Source organism: Sphaeramia orbicularis, chromosome 13, assembly GCF_902148855.1.
Source record: "Sphaeramia orbicularis chromosome 13, fSphaOr1.1, whole genome shotgun sequence".
Classification (NCBI taxonomy): domain Eukaryota; kingdom Metazoa; phylum Chordata; class Actinopteri; order Kurtiformes; family Apogonidae; genus Sphaeramia; species Sphaeramia orbicularis.
Genome location: NC_043969.1, coordinates 19,198,442 through 19,222,340, shown reverse-complemented (window position 1 = coordinate 19,222,340; position 23,899 = coordinate 19,198,442). Strand labels below are relative to the sequence as shown.

Genomic DNA, 23,899 nt, shown 5'->3' with positions numbered 1-23,899 from the left:
AATCCACTTCCTGTGCCCTCGCCTTTATTCCATTCTACATTTCGCACCTTCTTCATTTTGTGTGGGCCTTTCCTTCAGTGCGTCTGATCAGTGGTAACACGTGGACACATTTCGCGTTCGACAATCTGTTACGTGAGCAGAGTAACTTTTATGGATGTATTGTACATATCTGAGTAGGTATTTATAAGCACTTTAACCGTTGTATGGTGTTTGGGTCTGTGGGACCCGTTTTCATTTTTTTATTAAAAGAAAATTGATGAGTAATTATTTTTTTAATGAATTTTTTCCTCTCATATCTTGATTATATTACATTTTATTAAAAAAACCTAACCATAAACGAGTAGCACTTTAATTCATAAATGTGATCTAGCAAAGGCAAAAGGCAAATATTAAACATATATACTTTTTACGTTGCTTGTAATTGGGATGAAGTAAACATCTGTTGAGTATTTTAACATAAAATTGTTTGATTATGTCGAATTAAAAACCCACAAATGCAGCGGGTCCACTACACCCATGAACACTGGCTGAATAACAAAAATCTGAACACCATACAAAGGTTAAGATTATGTATAACAAAATTTGGGGAGATAACATTTTTATGTGAAAAATGTCAAATTACTGCTCGGTAACATGTGGACTTGAAACGGACATCAATTTTTTAAGCTTTACACAAACATTCAAAACACGCTCTCGACAGAAATTGATATCAAGTAGGACAAAACCTTTTAGATATTATGTTCAACTATGCTGAAAATAAATTTTGGAGTAAAATATTAAAAAGTCTCTGATTTATTGACAGGAGAATGTGGTAACATGCGGACAGGTTGTCATAGTAACGCATGGACGACTCTTTACCATTGTATGCATCACCCAAAATGTTGACTTATTTTTTAAAAGTCAGATATAATCACAAAGATTTATTTAATGTATTTAATACTAACACAGTGTTATTTACAACTTGTGGTGCTCCATACTGATATAGGTAAATTACAAATAAAGTGTAATTTCTGGGTAACAGTTCACAGATAGTTTCTGTAAATGTGACCAGTGTATGAAATCACAAACTTCATTCACAATTTTAATTTCTTAAAGTAATAGACAGACTTTTGCACGTCTTTTTGTTAATTTAATGCAGCCCAGCAGAAGGTTCAGAACTTCTTGTACTGTGTAAGTGGTATTTGAAAAAGGATAACAGTTCCATAAAATGGAGATCTTTAGCTAAAAAATGAGTCTACTTGATAAATGATGTGTGCAAATTTACTTTTTCATGTTGATGTTCACTTTGGCTTGATCGGACCCCATAGTGAATTTTACATCACAGAGTAAAAGTACAATGAAGATCCCTGGACGACAACTTTCCAGCTGAGGATTTATCAGATACTAACTGTAGTGACTAGAGTAAATGGGGCTCCCCAAGATCGGTTTTGAGAATGACTCATAAATCTCAGTTGTGGTTGTTAAAACAGCGAGGGAAATTAACTGCTGTGTCTTAATTGATGGCACATGAAATGTAGAGCACATGGGTGCATGTCTTGCTTACTTGTATAAAAGGGATGCTACTTCCTGAGACAGTTTGGGATTAATGTTCCCAGACTTGCATTTGACATTATGTTCTCCCTCTTCTCACCTACACGTCATAACCTACAGGTTCTGTTCCTGCGTAATCTCTCTTTGACACTGGGGGAAACCTACGTTGTGGAATGGGAGTTGGCACCAGAGGAGACCCAGCGCTTTGACTGCCATCCAGAGGAGCATGCTGATGAGGCTAAATGCAAGGCCAGGGGCTGCATCTGGAAGGTGAGAGATGACACGTAGGATGTTGACATGGACATTTATGTGTTATTCTAAAATTCTGATGATGACAATGACGTTAGTCAGAAGCCCCTTTTACACAGCACTTCTGTTGTGGGAATATTTCACCTTTATTCCGGAACGATGTCTATGTAAATGAAATGGTGGGATCCTTTGGTCCCACCTTTATCATGGCTTTGTAACGCCTCTGGAGGTAGAAACAGAGCCGTGATAAAGGTGAAACCATTATTCTGGAACACTGTGTAAAAGGAACACCTTTCATTCCGCAACCAAGGTGTGACGTTTTAATGACGGTGACCCTCGCGCCTGAGAGGCAGTGGGGGCATATGGAGACACTGGCATGGATTCTACGGCAGCCACCCTGGGTGCCGCTTCATGGCAGAGACGTCACGGGTGCTGCGGCTACGTGCCATTTTCACCCATGGCACAAAGCCACGGGACCCGTGGCATGTAGATGCAGCACCCGGGTGCGGCTGCCACAGAATCCATGCCGATGCCTCCATATGTACACTATACACTGCGCTGCGTCACCGTCCCTTTGATTCCGGAACGCAGGTCTGCTGTGTAAAAGTCCAGCCTGTCTCACCTCTGTTACTCCTTTGGCTTTGCTGTGGAAATCATTCAATGGTGGCAAAACGGAGGCATCACCATCTATTTTCCGGGATCTCTGTGTAAAAGTGGCTACAGATTTTTCTTGGTTCAAAGATGCATTGTGATGAGCACATCATAATCAAACTGCATAGAGGCCAGTTAATAAACTTACATATGCACTACATCAGTGGCGATTTCTCATAGACTGCAAGGGAAGCTCGGCTTCCCCTAAAATTACGAAAATTAAAGGTCAAATATGTACGGCTGTGTTGACATTTCATTGACTACAAATGTGTTAGAACACATTCATCTCAGACGAGTTCGTTCAGAATCAGTTTTATCACAAATCAACGGACTCGATGTTGTTCACTTCCCATGCATTCCCGTTGCGCTGTTTTCTCATGCGATCTCTGCTCAGTGCATTTGCCCGTAGACGCTCAGCGTCCATGCACTTCTATGGGACTGAGTGGAACAGTTTTTTTCATTGTCTCAAAACTGAACAGTAATTGGATAAATGCCACGATGTTGTCCCGCCCCCAGACACTCGGCATCTCTGGGGGTGAATGGAGCTGTGGGCGGAGCTCGGCTGGGCTGGACGCAGGGCTTCCACGTGCTGATTGGAGGATCAGTCGAAAGGCTGAATCCCATTTGATTGACAGCTAGTTTGAGATCTACTCCTTCACTGACAGAATTCAGTTCAATACCATTGTGCATTCTGCTTGTGAAATCGAGAGAGAAACCACTACGAAATTACTTGTTCATTTCTTGCACTTTAAATAAAACACACTCATTGTACTTCCTTGTTTCAATTTAACATAATTTCAACGTTTTCTTGTTTACTTGATACGATAAGGTCACTGACCATTTTCTTAAAAAGGAATGGAGGGCTGAATTTATGCTTAAATAACTTGACTTTTTTTTTTTTTTTTTTTTTTTTTTTAATGTAAGCCGACAATGAGCTTCCTCTCTCTGAAAGACAAACTGCCGCCACTGCACTATATGTCATGGTTTTAACATACTGCTGGTTATTTGATAGAACGTTGTAGTTTGATACAATACATGGAGATGCATTCAAGTATCACTGTGTTTTTTAATCTCTGACAGGAGACACATACCTGCACATGCTAAAAATCTTTCCTTATGTCCCTAATTTAGCCAAGCAGCATTGAGAAAGTTCCATGGTGCTACTACCCTAAGGACTACGGATACACAGTTACAACACATGAGACAACCAACGCAGGCATGGTGCTTGGTATCATTCGAAACAAAAAATACAGGAGCAGTGCATACAGCCTTGAAGGGTCACCAGACATAGACTTTCTCCGCGTTGAAGTCCGTTACCACAGCAGTGACATGCTGCAGTTCAAGGTGTGTGTTTACCTGCATCACACTGTGTCATAGTTTTCCATTCTCTTCTTACTTGGTCTTTTTTTTTTCTTGTGTTCATTGTACATCTGCTAATGTCCCCTTTCCATTCAGATCTGGGATCCTTCCTCAGAGCGTTATGAGGTTCCAGTGCCACTGAACGTCCCATCTTCACCTGAGATTGATGAGAACAAGAGGCTTTATAGGGTCGATTACACCATCAAACCATTTGGCATCAAGGTCATAAGAAAAAGCACAGGAACAACAATGTGAGTTTGGCAGTGTTAAAGTCTACTTCCTGAACTTTATATTACATTTTTATTTAGGCCATATTGGAATTTTCATTCGCAGGATCTAAACATTTTAACCCATAAGGACCACTGGTGACCAAAGCCATCTACTGATGTAAAATGTTTAATACCTGTTGATCCACTAATCCTATCAATGCATATGAATAATTGGTGTAAAATGCAGTTCGTCGTCTTTTCATGGTCATCAGACATGACCCATTTAGATGTTCAGAGGCTCCGTCATCAGCTACACCATTGAGTCACCAGTAAAACCCATGGAGTTGGATCAATGACAGTGGATGGAGACACTTATTTTTACATTCAGTTACAAATATCTTTGCTGTAAAAGTCACAATTTTTCAGGTTTCTCTGTTTCTGATATGATAACCGTCCACGTTAATCTGAGGTTTTAATGAAAATCTACATGATCATGGAATTCAATATGGGACATTAGGGCTGTCAAAATTAACGCATGAATGCAAATTAGGCTAAACCATCATCATGATTAATTTGATTAAAATTTTTAGCGCAATTAACCCATCTGCAATGCAGAATGACTCTGACCATCTCTGCTAACGCATTTCAGGCACTTTGTCCAAGTAGTTACAGTTGCACATGTGCAAATGGGCAGTTGATCCAGTAGTGACAGGCAGCAGAAGCAAACCATAAAGATGCTAAACAGCATGTTGACCCTCTGGATGGAAATATGAGTAAAAAAAACAAAACAAGACGGAACAGTTGACCAACATAAAGTATTACACACACTCTGCAGGAAGGAGTTTTGTTTTCACCAAAGTACTTCCAGCTTAAAATACCACATTAACGTAAAGCTTAGTAAATTTTAGTCAGGGATTCTGCTAGCACTTTGGCTAACGCGTCGCCCAGCTTGCAACAAATGCATTAAGTGCGTATATATTCCGCTCTTTCTGGAGTCTGTTTGCTCATGCAAAATGAAACACGATTAATATAGATTAATAAAAAATTAGTGACATTTAATCGTGATTAATTGAAATTAATCCACAGCAACCCTGTGATTAATACGATTAATAATTTTAATCGTTTGACAGCACTAGAGAAAATACATGATTTTCACTGAAAAAGCATAAAATACAGAGGATAATATTACAATAAATGGTTATAAATCACTTAAGACAGGTTTTTAAAAAAATCCTTTGGGACCTACCCCAAAAGTAGCACTGGGTGTTTATGGGTTAAGATGTAGAGATGTTCTTTGGGAGTGATACGGATGGACCGGATTAGGAACAAGCACATCAGAAGGACAGCTCAGGTTGGACATTTTGGGAAAGTGAATGTACTGGCAGAAGGATGATAAAGATGGAGGTGAAGAGGAAGAGCAATGAGGAGGTTTATGGATGTGGTGAAGGAGGACATACAGGTAGAAGATGCAGTGGATGGGGTCAGATGGAAGCAGATAATTTGCTGTGGCGATCCTTAAAGGGAGCAGCCCAAAGTTATAAACATTTCCTTTAATGTGGTGAAATATTTTGTGTTAATTATTAACTATGGTAGAAAAATGCAGTCCATGCTCAGTCTTAATTTGTCGTCCCTAAGGGTGATGATTCATAGGTAATTTGGGGCAACATAGATGCTTCTTTTAACAAGAAATAAAGTGAAACCAGGAGTAAAACACTGTCTTCAACTATTTTTAGATAGAACCGTTTTTCTACCGTTTGAGATTAAAGTAACAATGCTGAGTCATCTCCTCTGGCACCGGGGTACCCAATCAGATACGCTCAGAAAAGTTGCCCCGTGTGTAAGTGCTTAAAGTAGTTTCCTCTTGTTCAGCAGTCATGATGTTGTCACATGAAGCAGTTAAGTGTCAGAAAGTCTATTCAAAGCATATCTTTAAGCAACGGTGGCATTATTCTGGAGTTAAGCCTCACATGTTTTTTGAAAGTGTCACTTGAAATTTTACTAATTAAAATTTATGAACTATGTTGAAGGGATTCCTGCAGTTTCTGTGGGTTATTATGCTTATTTGTGTCACACATATTTGGAATAACTCCATTTGACAATAATTCCTTCTTTCCTTCATTGATTTAATCCTCTGTCACTTTTCTCAGTTGGGACTCCGCAGTGCCAGGTTTTACCTTCTCAGACATGTTCATCCAAGTGTCTACTCGACTGTCATCAGAGTTTGTCTATGGCTTTGGAGAGACAGAGCATCCCACTTACAAACATGACCTTAACTATCACACCTGGGGTATGTTCTCCAAGGACCAGCCTCCTGGTGTAAGTATTATACTTAACCACACTGTCAGCTTCACACATGAATACAGTCGCCTACTTTTAGTCTTACATTTAGGTGTTCATTTTCATTTTGAACTGAGCTGATTATTATCTGAAGGGATTCATGACAGGTAATGATTTCAGTGGACAAAACTTAACATTTAATTAAATTGTTATGTGAAGCAGCACGGCTATTTTTCCTCCTCTTAGAAGCATTGGCATGTTCCACCCATTCTATTTTTGTCCTTATTATGATATATTTAACACGGCCTCCTGCACTGAGTGTCTTTAACATGGAGCTCTCTAGAGACTGCAGAGGTGACATGTAAATAACCTTCCTGCACAGTGTGTAAACTTGTCTTTCTCACATTCATGTCTGTGTCACTTTGATGTTGTACAGTTGATATGAACGCCGGTTATTGAGTGTCATCATGTTTTCTCTACCCGTGTCAAGGCCAGAGAGGATGAGATTTCCACCTGCATCAGCATTATCTGGCCTAATTGCTGAGCTGTCAAGACAGCTCCACAGGGTTCAGACAAATGTTATAGGGGCCCCTCGGAGAGCGAGGGAATTAGAGATGGAGAAAAAAAAAGATAAGAAAAGGAAAACCAAATGGAAATTAGAAGAAAAGACAAGATGACAGGAGGTCTGTATTTACAGTCGGTGATATATCGATATAGAACATGAGATAACTTTACATTAAATGTGGACCTGCTGTTCAAACAGTTTTTGATTCATTTTATCCAAATGAAATCAGAGCTATTGGAACTGGCATCTCAAACTTAAACCAATTAAGTAAATAAACTCTGTATTTGTTTGTTTTTGGGGTTTTTTTGTACATAAACGACACACACACACACACACACAAAAAGAGCAATACATATGCAAGTCAGTGTACCCTTTCTCATTCAACCATCATGATGATAGTTTCTTTGGTATTTATTTATTTATTTATTCATTCATTCCATTGAAACAGTCCTAAGGGCTACAGTGTTACAACTGTGGCAATAAAAAATAAAGATATAGTCTGCGTAACTGGGTTAAAAATAGGATACTAAAAGGAACATGATACTAAAATTTTGTACATAAGTAATGAATCACAATTCTGTCTTATTCAGGACATTTCATCACGTAAATTTGCCTTAATGAGGAGTTGTATGTCTGTGTCTACATATGAGCATGAATATTGTCAATATGTACATTTTCAACATATTTTATGTGCATGTTGAAGAGCTACATTTAAAAAAAAAAAAAAAGGAAATGGTAAAATTACACATTTCAGATTCACAAGGAAATGTATGCTTCCTTCATAAAGACCTAATGTTTGTTTGTTTATTTATTTATTTACAGAAAATGTTATGTAGAAAAAATTTGACTGATCAGAAAACTGATAACGTCTTTTTTTGATATTTCCTTAAAAACACGTCTGGTGTTAGCAACTAGCAGCTTGAACTGATGAGATCAAATTATTTATCAGCTTCATCCATAAGATAATTTAGACAGAAAAAAATCTAATGAAACAAAAACAAATCAGAAATTAAATGTTGTACTTCTACTCAGTTGATTAGAACAATGTATATGAAAGCCTGTACTTCCACCTCCTGATGGAAGATTTAATTGCCTCAAACCACTTTATAGAAACAAGTGATCCCCTTTTTACCCCCCATTTTACCAAATTTGGTTTACAGATTGTCAGTGACCCAGAGTAGATTTGATTACATTTCGGGATAAGTACCTCAAAGTTTCAGTTTTTTTTTTACTTTACTTTTTTTTTTCCCCATTTACTTAAAATTGGCAAAATTTCACGTGCGTAGCAGCAAAACTATTGGTTAAATTAATACCAAATTCGGGTTTATAGATTACCAGAGACACAGAAAAGATGTGGTTACATTTTCAGAAAAGTAGGTCAAAGTTTGCATTTTTTTTAGGAATTTTTAAAATATTTTTGTCCCCATTTGCTTATAATGGACAAAATTTCAAATGTCTACAAAAACATCAGCTTTGTTTCAATTTACTTCCAACTTGGTACATGTATAGAGGCAATTGTTGTACTGACATCAGCACACACAAATACATGACGACATCTGCTGGATCGATGCCAAAATAAGCTACCATATGTGCAAGGGGCGGGGTTTGTTGTGCCTGGTACCACTTGTTTTTCTATTATTTTGTGCATCCTCAAATGTTCAACTCTCCTTGTTTCAGACGTCACACACCATAATATAATAAAACCAGAGATACATGTTCATATGCACACCAAGAAAAGCAAACATACAAATAAACTCACACGGAGACAGTTCCAGTCCTTAGAGCTATTATACTGCAGCTTCACAACTTGTGCTGAATGTACCAGAAGTACAGGAGGCTGATGAAGGGTGACGTCCCCCTGAGTTTTCATTGCAGGACCATGACATCTACAAGTGGCAGGTTTCCTGTCCCACGCCACCTTTCTATCTGCTCCTCTTCACTCGTCTGTCTCATTCCATCCTCATCTAAATACTTCAGACAACAGTGGGGAACTCTCAGTAGTTACAGGAGGAGTGCTCATAATCCACTCTGAAACTTAGCTCCTGAAAAATGTATTATTTCAGCTGAATGATAAGTGGAAACATCGACTGTATGCGGTATTCAGAAGGCAAATGTGTACTTTCAATAGACATTTACTGAAATATAATGAATTACCTGCTACTATCTGCTATTTGAACACTATTCACGTCAATAAAATTTCTATATCTTACATAAAAAAAGAATGTCAATAATAGGTCCAAGCACAGTGACAAAGCTGTTTTCAATGACAAATGTCCCCTCATGTACGAAGGCAAGGAACTGTGACAAAAGAACCAACGTTGGTACAAATCATAAAACATACCACTTAACTACTGTTCACCTGCCTTGTAATTTCATTTGATTCTCATGTTTTGTCACTTTGCTACAGTACAAGAAGAACTGCTACGGAGTGCATCCTTTCTATATGGGCCTTGAGAATACAGCCGATGCACACGGTGTGCTACTGCTGAACAGCAACGCCATGGGTAAGACAAACACATTGAGCACAGTCAGTGACCATTTATGGATTCACGACAGGTCATATTTTGTACCTGAATTGATCTAAACAAGTAGATGAGAGCCTTCCATTGGATAATTGGTGCTGTTATAAGATATTTAATCCTAACTAATGCACTAAGAAGCTTCTCATTTCTTAGCCAGTTTGCTATAGAGTATGAAAATAGGACAATGTGACTTATTGTGAAAGGGAACATGAGACATCATTTCCACTCATGGATTGGCCACCAGTCCAGTCCAGACTTGAACCACACTGAGAATATTTGAGATGTGATGGAGAAGATGTTACACAGTGGTCTGACAGTCCCATCAATGCATCAATGCAATGCATCATCAATGCAAGAGCTTGGCAAAAACGTACTGCTATAATAATGGATGGAAAGAAATGTTATGACATTTATTGTGACATTGCATGGCCCTGTGGATATAAATAAAGGAAAAAGAAACAAAGGAAAAGATGGTCCAGCTAAATATGGTATGTGGGGCCTTTTTTTGGCCATGTGTATCTTCTACTTTTGAAGGAAAAGTACAACATAAGCTGTGGTTTATTCTTTAATTTACACCTACTGTTAGGGCTGGGCGATATGGAAAAAAATCATATCACAATGTTTTGTTTTGTTTTGTTTTTTTTGTCAGACAATATGGATATGTATCACGATATACATCAAATTACTATTTTTGTCAAGCTTAAATTTTTCGTAACTCATAAGTTAGTTGTGAAGACATCAGAAGGTTATTTTTGATTTAAATATGATTTATTTTCTGTCAGAGGTTGAACATGACAGATGTGCTGAAGAACATTATACAACTGTTTCAGATAAATAAAACGGGCCCATATATTTAAAACTAAACTTAAAGTCTGACCAGCAGGAAAAAGCTTTCAAGTTTTAAAAGAGAACACAAACAAAACAGACCATCTTCACCAGACAGTACCGGGGGTATATACTGTATGTTGGGGTGCGTTCCATAACTGCCATAACTGGTGTAAACTGAAAATGAAACTTAACACGCTTTGACCGTCTGACTCCAGGCTTCTCTGGCACAATCTACTTTTCAGTAACCTGGTCGCCTGAGTTCTCTGTCACATTTTCTCATTACCTCCCGGTGCAGCCCAAACATTAGCATGTGTGCTGCGGCGGCTCTTATGTCTCTGCTGTGGGCATCAGCCTAACTTGACATGGCTCTAGAGTGATTGGTTTGGTGCGGCGCTACTTTTTTTATTTGTTTATTTTTTTTAACCTTTATTTACCCAGGCAAGCAATTAAGAACAGATTCTTATTTACAAATGACTTACTTACTTAATTATGATTGGCTGTTCTTACGTCTACCAAAACATGGATGAATGAATTCTATTGAAATGGTATTGAGCATGTCTCATATTTCTATTGCGGAAAAGTTATTTCGCGATATATATCATTATCATTTTATCACCCAGCCCTACCTATTGTATGTGTCTGTTTGCATGCAGAACACAAATTTCTACATTCAGTAACCTCTGAGCATGCAACCAAAGAAACAGCAGAATTGTTCCAATAAAATACTTTTACCTCTTGGAAATGAAATGAATGTTACAATGTGATTTATTCTTCATAGATAACGTGTAACTGGGAATGAGTATGTAGTCATTACACCTGGTTAAATGTGATTACTGATGAGTATAAATAGGAATAAAAAGAGGAATGTGTCTGAAAACAAAATCATTCCAACTTTATGAGTAACAGTGTCATATACATAATATCCTTTTTTCTTTTTTTAAGTAACCCAGCCATTTTTCAACAAATATAATTCATTGCGTGATAATTTAAATACACAGAATGTTCCAGTTCAGTAAATGTTTCCAGTGAAATCTGAATTAAACACAACTGTAAGCCATCGCACTGAGTTACTTCTTGGTGAAATGCTGTCAGTGGCTGTGATCATACAGTGTATATCAGCTTTCATTGTAAAAGGGAAAAGCGGAATGATTGAGACATACAGTACTTAGCCGCAAAAAAATACATACTGTGCGATAATAAAAGTTCCTTTTTTCAAAGGCCATGCTGTTCTAGTGTTTCCTAAAGGGCATCATGTTCTAGTACAACTTCAGCTCTCACATCTTCTTGCATTCATGAGCCACTCATACACACATACTCTATGTAACACTCCAAATAAATCTTTAAGTAACATAAATGACTAATTTGCTTTGTGTCTAGATGTGACCTTCCAACCTACCCCAGCTTTAACCTACCGAACCCTGGGAGGCATCCTGGATTTCTACATGGTCTTGGGACCGACGCCTGAGATGGTGGTGCAGGAGTACACTGCAGTAAGTCTTCTTGGTCCTCTGGTTTGTTTTTGTGTGTAACTGTGTGCACTAATGTGTGTGTATATCTATGCTTTTGTGTTTGTGTGTGTTTTGTGTCTGGCCCTGAGCCGCTGTTGATGGACTGCAGCAGCTGGGAGTTCCTTGCTTCATTGCTCTCTCTCATTTAGCCAATCTAAACACACACACACACACACATACACGAAGAGAAAAAAAAAAAAAAATCAAACAAACACTTTATGGATGCTGTCCCATTTCACTGCAAAACAACTTTTTTCTGTGCTGAACTGCTCTGACTTCCTTGTTTGCTTTTCTTCTTAACAGTTGATTGGACGACCTGTCCTACCTGCCTATTGGTCCCTCGGGTTCCAGCTTTGTCGTTATGGTTACGCCAATGACACAGAAATAGAAAACCTATACAACGATATGAGGGCAGCAGGAATACCCTATGTAAGTTACCAAATAAAGAGTCGTCATGCTCAGATGCACTGAAAGAAAACAGACAGACAGACACAGAAAAAATTATTAGTCCACCCTTGTTTTCTTCAGTTTCTTGTTCATTTTAATGCCTGGTACAACTAAAGGTACATTTGTTTGGACAAATATAATGATTACAACATAAATAGCTCATAAGAGTTTCATTTAAAAGCTGATATCTTGCCATTTTCCATAATTTTTTTGAAAATAACCAAAATGACTTCAGTTCTTACATCAATATCTATGGCATTGTACTGACAAAAACAGTGCTTTTAGACATCCCATGTTTTCTTTTCTGTCTGTTTTAGTCACATGATAAACACAGGAGTTAGTACTTGATTGCATAACCATTGTTTTTGATGACTTTTGATGGTCTAAATAATTTTTTCCACAACTCCTGTATATACAGTTTGTGTAAACAAAATATTTTATATGTAACATAAATAAGTACACTGCAACACGAACACACATTCCAGTTTAATTTGACACCGTCTCAACTGATGACAAATTGCAGATGGAAAAGTAGTGTTGTGCTTTTATACAGTGTTGAAGATAGCTTTGTCAATATGAAAGATCTTCAAAAATATGATGTTAAATAATACAGGATTATATTAGTAGTAGTAGTAGTAGTAGTAGAAGTAATAGTAGTGTTATGATGTGAAGAAGAAGAAGATGAAGAAAAAGACGAAGAAGACGAAGAAGAAGAAGAAATAATACAGGAGAACTAATACAATGCTGAGTCTGAACACACAAAAACTGCACATATTTAAACCCAGTTTGTTTGTCTTCATTTTTATTATTCTGGACCAGTTGCACAGATACAGACTTCATCAAATTAGTGTCTCAGCACAAGAAATCACTTGATTGCTCTCATTCAAACTAATGCAATCCAATATTTTTCTCCTTGTGTACTGTATGTACAGTACAGTGACATTCACTCAGTTGAATAGATGGATCTGAATCCACATTTCATTACGTGATTTATTCTATGTGGACACTAACTAAATAAAGTTAAATTAGGCTAAATTGGATACGTAGAGTATGTTCACTTTAATATCATCAAAACTGACCTCTAATATTATTTGAAATCCATTCTACCGTAGGTTTCACAGCCTTTGGTCTTTTCCATTTAGCACTATAATCGATAACTCTGTCTGACAGTGACATCAGGGGTTCACATTACAATTACACATTTACTGAACCAAAAAAGAGTCATCTAAATCTCTGAGGATGTTTTGTTAAAGTATGAAATCCTCTCTCCTTTAATGAAAAAAAAAGCCTCCCACTTCATCATGCATAACAGAACTAAAGGATTGCCATCGATAATCAAGTGATCCCTAGAATTGTTTTCATGAAGCCTGACCCTGTAAAGCAGCTGACGCCAGCCGAAAAAGATCCTGCATCATTAACTGGAATGAAAGAAGCTGAAAATGCAGCTATTTACAAACAGTGTGCATCAACTAGTCTTACAGATTAAAACCTGAAGAAGTACCTCAAAGTTAAACCTCCAAGTTTTCAGTGTTTATTTATTTAGAAGCATTTCTGTTCAGTTTTAATCAAATATGTGTATTATTAGGTGCATCCTGAAATGTATTCTCACATTCATTTCTTTAAAGCTTGTGTTTCTGAAATGAATATAATACACGGTAAATATGATATGTTGTTTTAATTCTGTGTATTAGTTTCATTCTTCACCATCCTTGATTCTGCATTTCAACCCACCAGGTGTATTTTCACCCCCAGATAAACTAAACATCTAACTGACCTCCATTTCAGGATGTGCAGTACGCAGATATCGACTACATGGAGCGTCAGCTGGACTTCGTTCTAGACCCAGATTTTAGTGGATTACCCAGTTTGGTTGACAAGATGAGGGGAGAAGGAATGAGATTCATCTTCATACTGGTAATGAAACAGTGTCATGAAGCAGTGGTTACCAAACTTTTTCAGCTTGTGACCCAAAAGAGAAATTCAGTGTCTCCAAGGGATCAAAACTTACAAAAATGCATCATGATTGACATTTTCACCTATTCATCCACTGTCAAAACACTGTCTCTTCAAGTCTATTTTTTGTCTTTTTTATTTATTCTACTTCAATTAAATCTTTTTACATTTTTTTTCTTTTTTTTTTTTTTTTTTTTTTTTTACATCTTAAAGTATAAATATATTTACCAACATTTTGGTCTTGTTATTTCATGTCTGTGTCATTATGTCATTTTTATGGTAATGTTATTTTCATAATTTTCACAACAACGCCTCCTCTCTATTTCATATGGCTTTGCTGAGGTCAACATGTTTACCCTCTTGAGAATACTCTTCTGTTCTAATTAGGAGAATTTACATTTCATATTAACCCATAAAGACCCAGTGCTACTTTTGTGACAGTTGTGACAATTTTTAACCTTTCTTAACTAATTTATCACCATTTATTCTAATATTATGCTCTGGATTTTGCATTTTTAAGTATAAATCAGGTATTTTCCTATAGTTAATGTACTGATCATGTAGATGTTCATTAAAGCTCACATTAAAGTTGAGGGTTATTACATCAAAAACAGACAAAAATGAAGAAAACGTGACTTTTTTAGTAAAATATATCATTAACTGAACATAAACTAAGTGTGTCCATCCACCGTCAGTGATCAAATCCATGGGTTTTACTGGTGAATCAGTGAGCCCATTTACATGACCACAAAAATCCGATAACTGGGAGTAATCTGACAACTGCCGTAATCAGATGCGACACGTTTACATGCACTTCAGAAATGCAACATTCGAAAAACCCTGGTATAGATATTTCAGTCCACTGTTTGATTTCTTTCGGAGTACATATGTTATGATGTAAGACGTACACTTTCTGTCATTATCAAAACATCTGGTCTTGTTTTGTTGACCATGGCAATACCTACGGTGTCAGCATTAGACTACAAAATAGGTCACATGTTGCTGCTATCCTTCATTTCATTTCATTGTTTGTTTACTTTTTTCCTTAGGCTCACATTGTTGCTGTGTAACTTCTGTTAATACAGATTTTTTTTTTTTTTTTTTTTTTTTTTTTACTCATGTACAGATGTAAAAAAAAAGAAAAGAAAGAAATCAGTTTAACCTGTATACATGTGTGAAGACATCGGAGTACTAGGGAGAAATCTAGATGTGTTAATCCGATTTTTTCATAATCAGATTGCTGCCATTATCGGATAAAGCCTATCAAATTATCCTGTTTTCATGATCACTTGAAAAATCTGATAACTCCAATGATCAGAGTATTGGTGTGCATGTAAACGGGCTCAATGTTGTAGAACAGGGGTGTCAAACTCATTTTAGTTCAGGGGCCACATTCAGCCCGATTTGATCTCAAGTGGGCCGGACCAGTCAAATAATAACAGTGAAAAAGTAAAATTATATAATGATCAGGTTCACGTCTACAAAGTTTCCTTAAAAATCTGAATAACATGAACAACTTGAATCGTCTCAAGAAAAACAAGTGCAATTTTAACAATATTCTGCCTCGGTTTATCAGTTTATCATTTACACATGTGCATTACAATCGAACAAAAGATTTAGTAACAGGCAGAATATTGGTAAAATTGCATTTACTTTTCTTAAGACATTTCCGTTTGTTCATATTTGCTCTGGTCATTCACATTTTTTGTTAACGTATATTTTGGTAATGTAAACATTTTCATGTAATTTTACTGTTTTACACCGAAAAAACAAAGAGAAAATTTGGGGTTGTCATTATTTCTAGGTTATTATGATAATATTTTACTGGTCTGACCCACTTAAAATCTAATTGGACTGTATATGTCCGTATGTGGAACCTGAATTAAAATGATTCTGACACCATTTATTATTAATATCTTAAGTGTAATTTTTGCAAATTTTCACAAATTCATCCCGCGGGCTGGAATTGACCCTTTGGCGGGCTGGATTTGGCCCCCGGGCCGCATGTTTGACACCTGTGTTGTAGAAGATGATGCTGTTTCCACATTTATTTTGGAGTCTCTGAATATCCAAATGGGTCATATCTGATGACCATGAAAAGACAATAAACCGCATTTTACACCAAATATTTACATGTATTAAGAGGATTAGTCTTTATGGGTTAAAACTATATATACTTCTCTGCCAGTTGACAACAAACTAACAACAATTTCTCATCTTCAGTATCATCTCAGTATAGTACACCACGTAAATATGTTACATCGTTGTATTATAAATAACTAAAGACCTTTGTGAGGGCTGAACATTGATTGATAAGCCAATACTGACTAAATCTTTCACGTTGTGTGCATCTAATTCCAGGATCCAGCCATTTCAGGCAATGAGACGCGTCCTTACCCTGCATTCGACAGAGGTCAAGCTGCAGATGTCTTCATCAAATGGCCCAAAGAGATTAGTGATGAAATTGTGTGGGGAAAGGTCAGAAGAAAATGGAAAAACACACTAACATGTATTGATAAGGAGAAAAAAAAAGAGAGGCTAAATTATGTTTTAAGCACAATATATAACATCAACATTTGTCATCTCATCTGTAGGTTTGGCCAGATTATCCCAATGTCACAGTAAATGAAGATCTGGATTGGGATACCCAAGTAGAGGTACAGTATGCCTAGGATTTCAAAGTGCCAACAGACAGGATGAAACTGCATCTATATGTCAATTAAAACGGTATGACCATCCCATTTCTAGCTGTACAGGGCCTACACTGCGTTCCCTGACTTCTTCCGCACTCAAACGGCACAGTGGTGGCATCAAGAAATTAAGGACTTCTATAATTTAATGAAGTTTGACGGCATCTGGATTGTAAGTGACCTGAGACAGAAAATACCATTGTCACTCTTATTCTGCAAAATTTCACTCTCACTCAATTTCATCTGTAGGACATGAATGAGCCGGCCAGTTTTGTCCATGGCACAGTCGGAGGGAAATGTCTCGGTAACCCTCTCCTAGAGAATCCTCCGTATATGCCACGTAAGACACAGACACTTCTTGTTCTTCTTGTGTTCCAATTTGTTCACTTAATAATCATAATTAAATATCAGCAGTAGGAGTATGCCTTAAAAGGATTACGAGAAAATGAATTTGTGTGTTTTTCCAAAAGCCCTGGATTCTCAATCTCTTGGCTTAAACCACAAGACCCTGTGCATGAACAGTGAACAGATACTCAGCAGTGGAAAACGAGTCAGACATTATGACGTGCACAACCTCTACGGATGGTCACACACCAAACCCACCTACGAGTAAGTGACAGAGATTGAATGCGTTACGTGCATACTGTGTGTGTGTTTTACAGAAGTATTTGTGTTGTCATTTCTTTATGGGTGCTTCTATGAAACTGGGTTCATTTTGGTATCCGGCACTTTGTCAGTTTTTTAGACCCAATAATAAAAGAGAAATTCAGACATATATCACTCCAGGATGTACCTATTGACAACCTCAGATAAATGCAAAAAAAAAGTAGACTCTTACTCTGATCCATCCCAAAATTAATGAATTTTTAATAAAATATTGGGGCCAAAAATAGGAGCAAAACAGGGACATGAAAAGTTACCTAGGTGTCAGTGCATTTGATCTTGAAAACATGGCTTGAAATGGTCTTATATACCGCTATAGATAAAGACATTGTGTTAAATTAAATGATCCGAGTGGTTTTTCTAATCCAGACATGTGGGTTTTTCATGAATCCTCAGTCTCATTCCAGGTTTTATATGTAATTCATCATGTCCACCAGTGTTACATGCAGAACTTGCCCATTTAAACCCAAATAATTGCGAGTGATTTTGCAACAGCTGTCATTTTTGTGAAACACTCTGAATTGCATAATTAGTTCGATTCCGAAATTATACCTGAGAGAGAATAAAAAGATATTTGAAAAAATAGTAGCACGTAATTTTCATGTCCTTTTTACCGTGTTACATGCAGATTTTTATATATAAATAATATAAAAATGTGTTTTATCTGACAAACAGTTTCTCTTTATCTCAGTAAATATTTATTTTTAAAATAGACCCAAAGTGCTTCCAAACTTGCTTCATAACATTACTCTACATCTGGTTTGAATTTTTAGCCCCCATGCCCTGTTCTTTGGGACCAGTTTCATAGAAGCACCCTTATATAACCAAGTTTTATTTGATTATTAAACCTGTACAGTATGTGTAAATATGATACATCCCTTAAACATAATAAGGATATGTTTTAAACAGTATATCAAATCTTTAGTATATTAATCACCAGTATGAAATTGGTACTAGTTGTTTTTTTTTTTTTTTCTTCTTGAAAGTCCAGGTTACAGAGCTAGTTACAGAAAGGTCCTGAGATGTTGGTGCAACATAGGCTTCGAGCCAGGATGTTTTATGTTTCATTACAAAACTGTATGATTGCATTAGTATTTTATGGATTTTAAATTTTAATAACAACTAGCCTGTCCATTTGAAATGGCATAATGAAGCAGAGAGATGGACTAGACAGACCGATCCCTGAGCCTCTGTCCTTTGCGCAGTGCCGTGCTGGATGTGACGGGTCACAGAGGCATCGTGGTCACCAGGTCCACATACCCATCCAGTGGAAAATGGGCTGGACATTGGCTGGGAGACAACTTTTCCAGCTGGGACCAGCTATACAAATCCATTATAGGTACTTGTGTACTGAAAATGTGCTGTTTGGGTACTAAGTATCTTAGATCTGCACTGTGTAATCTGATGATTTTTTTTTTTTTTTTGCACAGTTATGAAAAGAGGGTAATGGTAGTGGTCACATATACCTATAGTCTGTACAAAAGCAGCATAACTGATCATTTTTATTCCTTTTACAGGCATGATGGAGTTCAGTCTGTTTGGCATCCCTTATGTAAGTATCATCAGCTGATCTTAGTTTTGACAACACATAATCTCATTGATGCGACCTTGTCCTTTCTAAGTAGATTACAGCAGCCTGAGTGATGTTATTTTGTTTTGCTAGACCCTTTGATCAGAGGACAGCTTGTGATACATTCTGAAGTATATCATTACAATCTCCTTCGCCAACCGGCCTGGTTCTAGTCTCTCTCTCTCTACACTCAAACATCTTATTTTTTTTTTTGTCTTTTAGCACTTTATCTCATCTCTTCTTTGCGTCGTATAATTGTTAATTAATCTTGGTATGAAAAATAATTGTGTGAGCGTGTAGATAATGTGCAGACTGTGTAGAAGGTTGCGTGCAGTGACAGCTGCCAAAAAGTGAAGCCAAAATATATTGCTCTTCTCCTGGTGGTTTTGTTGCAGAATAGATCATAATAAGATAATGTTAAAGACATGTAATAAACTTTTTTTCTGAAAATGATTTATTTCTAATGTCACTTTAGGTAGGTTTCAAAGTGGTCGTTTGTGGTGGAGTCATTAATCAGTTATCACCTCTTCTCATGAAATGACTGTGGCAATGGGATTTGTTCTTGATACATAAAGTGTAACTGGGACTCAGTATGTAGTCATTACACCTGGTCAAAGGTGATTACTGATGTGTATATGTGGAGGCTTCTATGAAACTGGAATTTCCCCTTGTGGGACTAATAAAGGCATATCTTATCTAAAAACAGGACATGGGGGCTAAAAATTCAAATCAGATGTAGAGTAATGTTATGAAGCAAGTTTAGAAGCACTTTGGGTCCGTTTTAAAAATAAATATTTACTGAGATAAAAGAGAATACTATTTGTCAGATAAAACACATTTCTATATTATTTTTATACAAAAATTATCCACTACTATTTTTACAAATATCTTTTTATTCTCTCACAGGCACATTTTGGGAGTCGAACTAATTATGCAAGGCAGAGTGTTTCACAAAAATTACCGCTGTTGCAAAATCACCGGTGATTTATATGCATTTAAATGAGCAGGTTCCGCATGTAACACCAGTGGACACGATGGGTTACACACAAAACCTGGAATGAGACTGCTGATTCATGAAAAACCTGCATGTCTGGATTAGAAAAACCACTAGGATCGTCAAATTTAACACAGTACCTTTATTTACAGCGCTATATACGACCATTTCAAACCATGTTTTCCAGATCAAATGACCTGACACCTAGGTAGCTTTTCCTGTCCCAATTTTGGTCCTATTTTTGGCCCCAGTATTTTATTAATTTTGGGATGACTCAGAGCAAGAGTATAATTTTTTTGCAATTATCTGAGGTCGTCATTAGGTACATCCTGGGGGGAAATATGTCTAAATTTCTCTTTTATTACTGGCTCTAAAAAGCAGGCTCATACTAAAATGAACCCAGTTTCACAGAAGCATCCATATGTGTGATTCTGGCTTTAGTCTTTCATAGCGGAAGGAAACTGTTTTGCATTGTCCATCATTATATACATACAGTTTGTGGATTAGATGTGCAAAGATGATCAATCACTCTGACAGTGTCGTGTTAAAGCAGCAGTGCTTGATAGTTTTTAGTGTCACTAGGTAAAAAATCCATAATGACCTTTCAAAATATTGTAATCCAAGTGGTTTGAAGGGACATGGGATATCTGCATTTACTTATTCCCTGCTTTTTTAGACTGTGGAAATACACAATCTGAAACAGGTTTTTGGCTAATTCCAAGTGTTTACACATAGGTATGAAGGTTGAAATGGCATCAGATTCGTTGATACTTACACTACCAGTCAAAAGTTTGGAATCACCTGTTTTTTTCTTTATTTTTGTGACTATTTACATTGTAGATTCTCACTGAAGGCATCAAAACTATGAATGAATACATACGGAATTATGTAGTTAAAAACGTGTGACACAACTCAAAACATGTTTTATATTTTAGATTCTTCAAAATAGCCACTCTTTGCTTTTATTACTGCTTTGGACATTCTTGACATTCTCTCGATGAGCTTCATGAGGTAGTCACCTGAAATGTTTTCCAACAGTCTTGAGGGAGTTCCCAGTGATGGTGAGCACTAGTTTCCATCTGTGGTCCATCTCATGTCATTTAAATGAGAAGGTGTGTCCAAACTTTTGACTGGTTGTGCATATTTAGTCTTTGGTTTTGGACTGAGAGGAGAGAGCTAGAGAGGGAAAGTGTGTATTCTCAGATTCAGACTTGAGCTCCTGCAGCTTCACATTTGCAGAGGTGGAGTAGATCCTACATTTCTTAGTTTCACCTACACCCTAGTTTGTTCCTAGTGTCTTCACACATGGACATGTTTTTTTTTTTCTCTCTCATTCTTTCAGACTGGAGCTGATATCTGTGGGTTCTTTAATGAGGCTGAGTATGAAATGTGTCTTCGCTGGATGCAGCTGGGAGCCTTCTATCCATACTCACGCAACCACAACGGCAAGGGTTCCCCAGTGAGTAAATTCACACCTGCAAAACTACAAAAAGAAGCGCTCACACCTAATTTTTGCTAATACTATGCTCACTGCAAAAATCAAAACTTTACCAAGTGTATTTTTCTAATTTCTACTCAAAATATCTCATCACACTTAAAATAAGACATAATGACCTAAAGAGTAACTTGTAAGTGAGATATAAGAACTTATTTTTAGACAATAGATCTTGAAAATCTTTTTTTTTTTTTTTTAACACATATTTTATTTAGATAAATGTGTATCATATTAACACATCGGAACACAAGTGCTGTGTAAACAAATGGCAACTCGGCAGCCAGTACAATAGAAGACAGTGGAAATCCTTCAATTTCAATTTACCCCCCCCCCCAAATAAATAAATTAAATAAACAGACAGAGAGACTTATAATTTAATGCCGCAGCTTCACAATCTTTCACCAATATAAAATGTTATTTTGTCCAACCGAAATGGTTGATTGCCGGGGCCCAAATATCACTAAACTGATCAAATTTCAAATGAAGTTAAGATGTGATTTTCTCCATTAAGTATATATTCTTCAAACCCTCCTGCCATTGCTCAAGTGTAGGGAGTAGGACTTGGAGCCATGACTTGGTTATCATTTTCCTAGCCACTAATAAAAGAATTTGTAACAATCTGACCTCCTTTTTACCTAAACCTTCCCCTGGAGGTACTCCTATTATACAATTAACAAACTCTAATGACAATTTATAATTTAGCATGGTTTGAGCTTAGATCTTGAAAATCTTATTTCAAGAAATCTTACCACAACAATTTTCACTCGTTCCGTTGGCAGATTTTTTTTTTTTGCTTGAATTAAGGGGAAAAAAATCTTGAATTAAGCAAAAAAAATCTACCAATGGAACAAGTGAAAACTACAAAAGCACTCAGAGAGCGCAGACCTCCACCAAGGCAGATCAGTTGTCCCCCCTCCTCCGATCACCACCAAAATTTAATCATTTGTTCCTTGTGCCAGTATCAACATTTCCTGAAATTTTCATCCAAATCCGTCCATAACTTTTTGAGTTATCTTGCTAACAAACAAACAAACACACAAAGCAAAATGATCACAATACCTCCTGGCGGAGATAAGTATCTTGGTAAGATTTCTTAATATAAGATTTTCAAGATCTGTTGTCTAAAAATACATTCTTATATCTCATTGAAAAGTTACTTTTTAGGTGATTATGTCTTATTTTAAGTGTGATGAGATATTTTGACTAGAAATGAGAAAAATTCACTTTGTAAGATTTTAATTTTTGCAGTGCTTATTTAGAATTCAACTCAGCCAACATTCAGCTCAGTTCTACTTTCAGTAACATCAATTTCTGATGGTCGTCTGCTCTGATAGTCTGACTCTATACATTATGTGATTGCCATTATTTCCTTATGTTTGCAAAAAAAAAAAAAGTTGCCCTCCCTACTATCCCTTCTCGTAATCTGTGTCTGACATACACATACACTCACACAAACACACGCAGACACAAAGATAGACCTGTTTGGTGGTGTAGTGTCGGTGGCATTCATTCTAGCGGTGACCTTTAAGAGCGTTGGAACACATCTGAGAAATCCAATAACGCCCGTCCGGAGATCGATCCCACCGGGCGAAATTTCTCTGCACTGGAGTCTGCAATACTAGACAGGACACTGTTGTATGTGTGTGTGTCGGTGTGGGTGTGTGCTTTTTAACAGCATGGAGGGGGATATAATTGAATTCTCAAGGTGATCTGAGCACCATTGCACACCACCTAACCTCCACTCCACGCACACATACACCCCATGATTCCAATCATTTAATAATGGCTTGAAAATGGGTGTTTAAACATGGAGAAAATTGACAGAAAAGGCACACACACACACACCACAGGTGATGGCAGTATAAAATGACAGTTTGAGAAGAAGAGATAAAGAGAAGCAGAAAAGCAGAGAAGGATGGAGATAAACTTTGCGGAAGCATATTATAGGCATGTATAGGAAATAAAAGAAAAAGATTGGAAAAAAATACAGACAAGCAAGTACAGATAAAGGTAAAGTGAGCGAAAAAAGAGTTCATAGGCGATTAAAAACAGAAAGAGAAAAACAGGGATAAAATCAGCGGGGAATGAAACAAGATGGAAATTTAACAAGTGAAATGCGGTGACACGGGGTAGTGATGAGCATGTGTGGGTTGTGACAAGGATGAGTAAACCGTTTGCTGATTTTGACACTCACGCGAACAAATCAGACAAAAAAAAAAAAAAAGAAGAGGGACGATAATATTGTTGAAAGAGGAGGATATGCAGAAAGCTGGCAATAGAAAACCCTAAGCAATGTTTTTAAAGAGCATATGAAGGTCAGTAATGTATGTAGTCTACTGTAAAAAGTGTATTTTTGTTCCAGTCAGCCATATAAAATCCCCAATCATCA

General features: G+C 36.9%; 1 protein-coding gene across 1 annotated transcript in view; it reads left to right on the top strand.

Annotated features, from left to right (window-relative positions):
- Positions 1 to 23,899, top strand: part of si (sucrase-isomaltase) — a 96,407-nt gene that overhangs the window by 50,118 nt on the left and 22,390 nt on the right. Inside the window, exons 24-39 of the mRNA XM_030153157.1 lie at positions 1,651 to 1,800; positions 3,562 to 3,774; positions 3,886 to 4,040; positions 6,146 to 6,314; positions 9,248 to 9,344; positions 11,568 to 11,680; positions 12,002 to 12,127; positions 13,931 to 14,059; positions 16,460 to 16,576; positions 16,693 to 16,755; positions 16,847 to 16,960; positions 17,038 to 17,128; positions 17,259 to 17,397; positions 18,657 to 18,790; positions 18,969 to 19,003; positions 21,358 to 21,474. Of these exons, the coding sequence (XP_030009017.1) occupies positions 1,651 to 1,800; positions 3,562 to 3,774; positions 3,886 to 4,040; positions 6,146 to 6,314; positions 9,248 to 9,344; positions 11,568 to 11,680; positions 12,002 to 12,127; positions 13,931 to 14,059; positions 16,460 to 16,576; positions 16,693 to 16,755; positions 16,847 to 16,960; positions 17,038 to 17,128; positions 17,259 to 17,397; positions 18,657 to 18,790; positions 18,969 to 19,003; positions 21,358 to 21,474 (1,962 nt within the window). The remainder of the gene's footprint in view (positions 1 to 1,650; positions 1,801 to 3,561; positions 3,775 to 3,885; positions 4,041 to 6,145; positions 6,315 to 9,247; positions 9,345 to 11,567; positions 11,681 to 12,001; positions 12,128 to 13,930; positions 14,060 to 16,459; positions 16,577 to 16,692; positions 16,756 to 16,846; positions 16,961 to 17,037; positions 17,129 to 17,258; positions 17,398 to 18,656; positions 18,791 to 18,968; positions 19,004 to 21,357; positions 21,475 to 23,899) is intronic.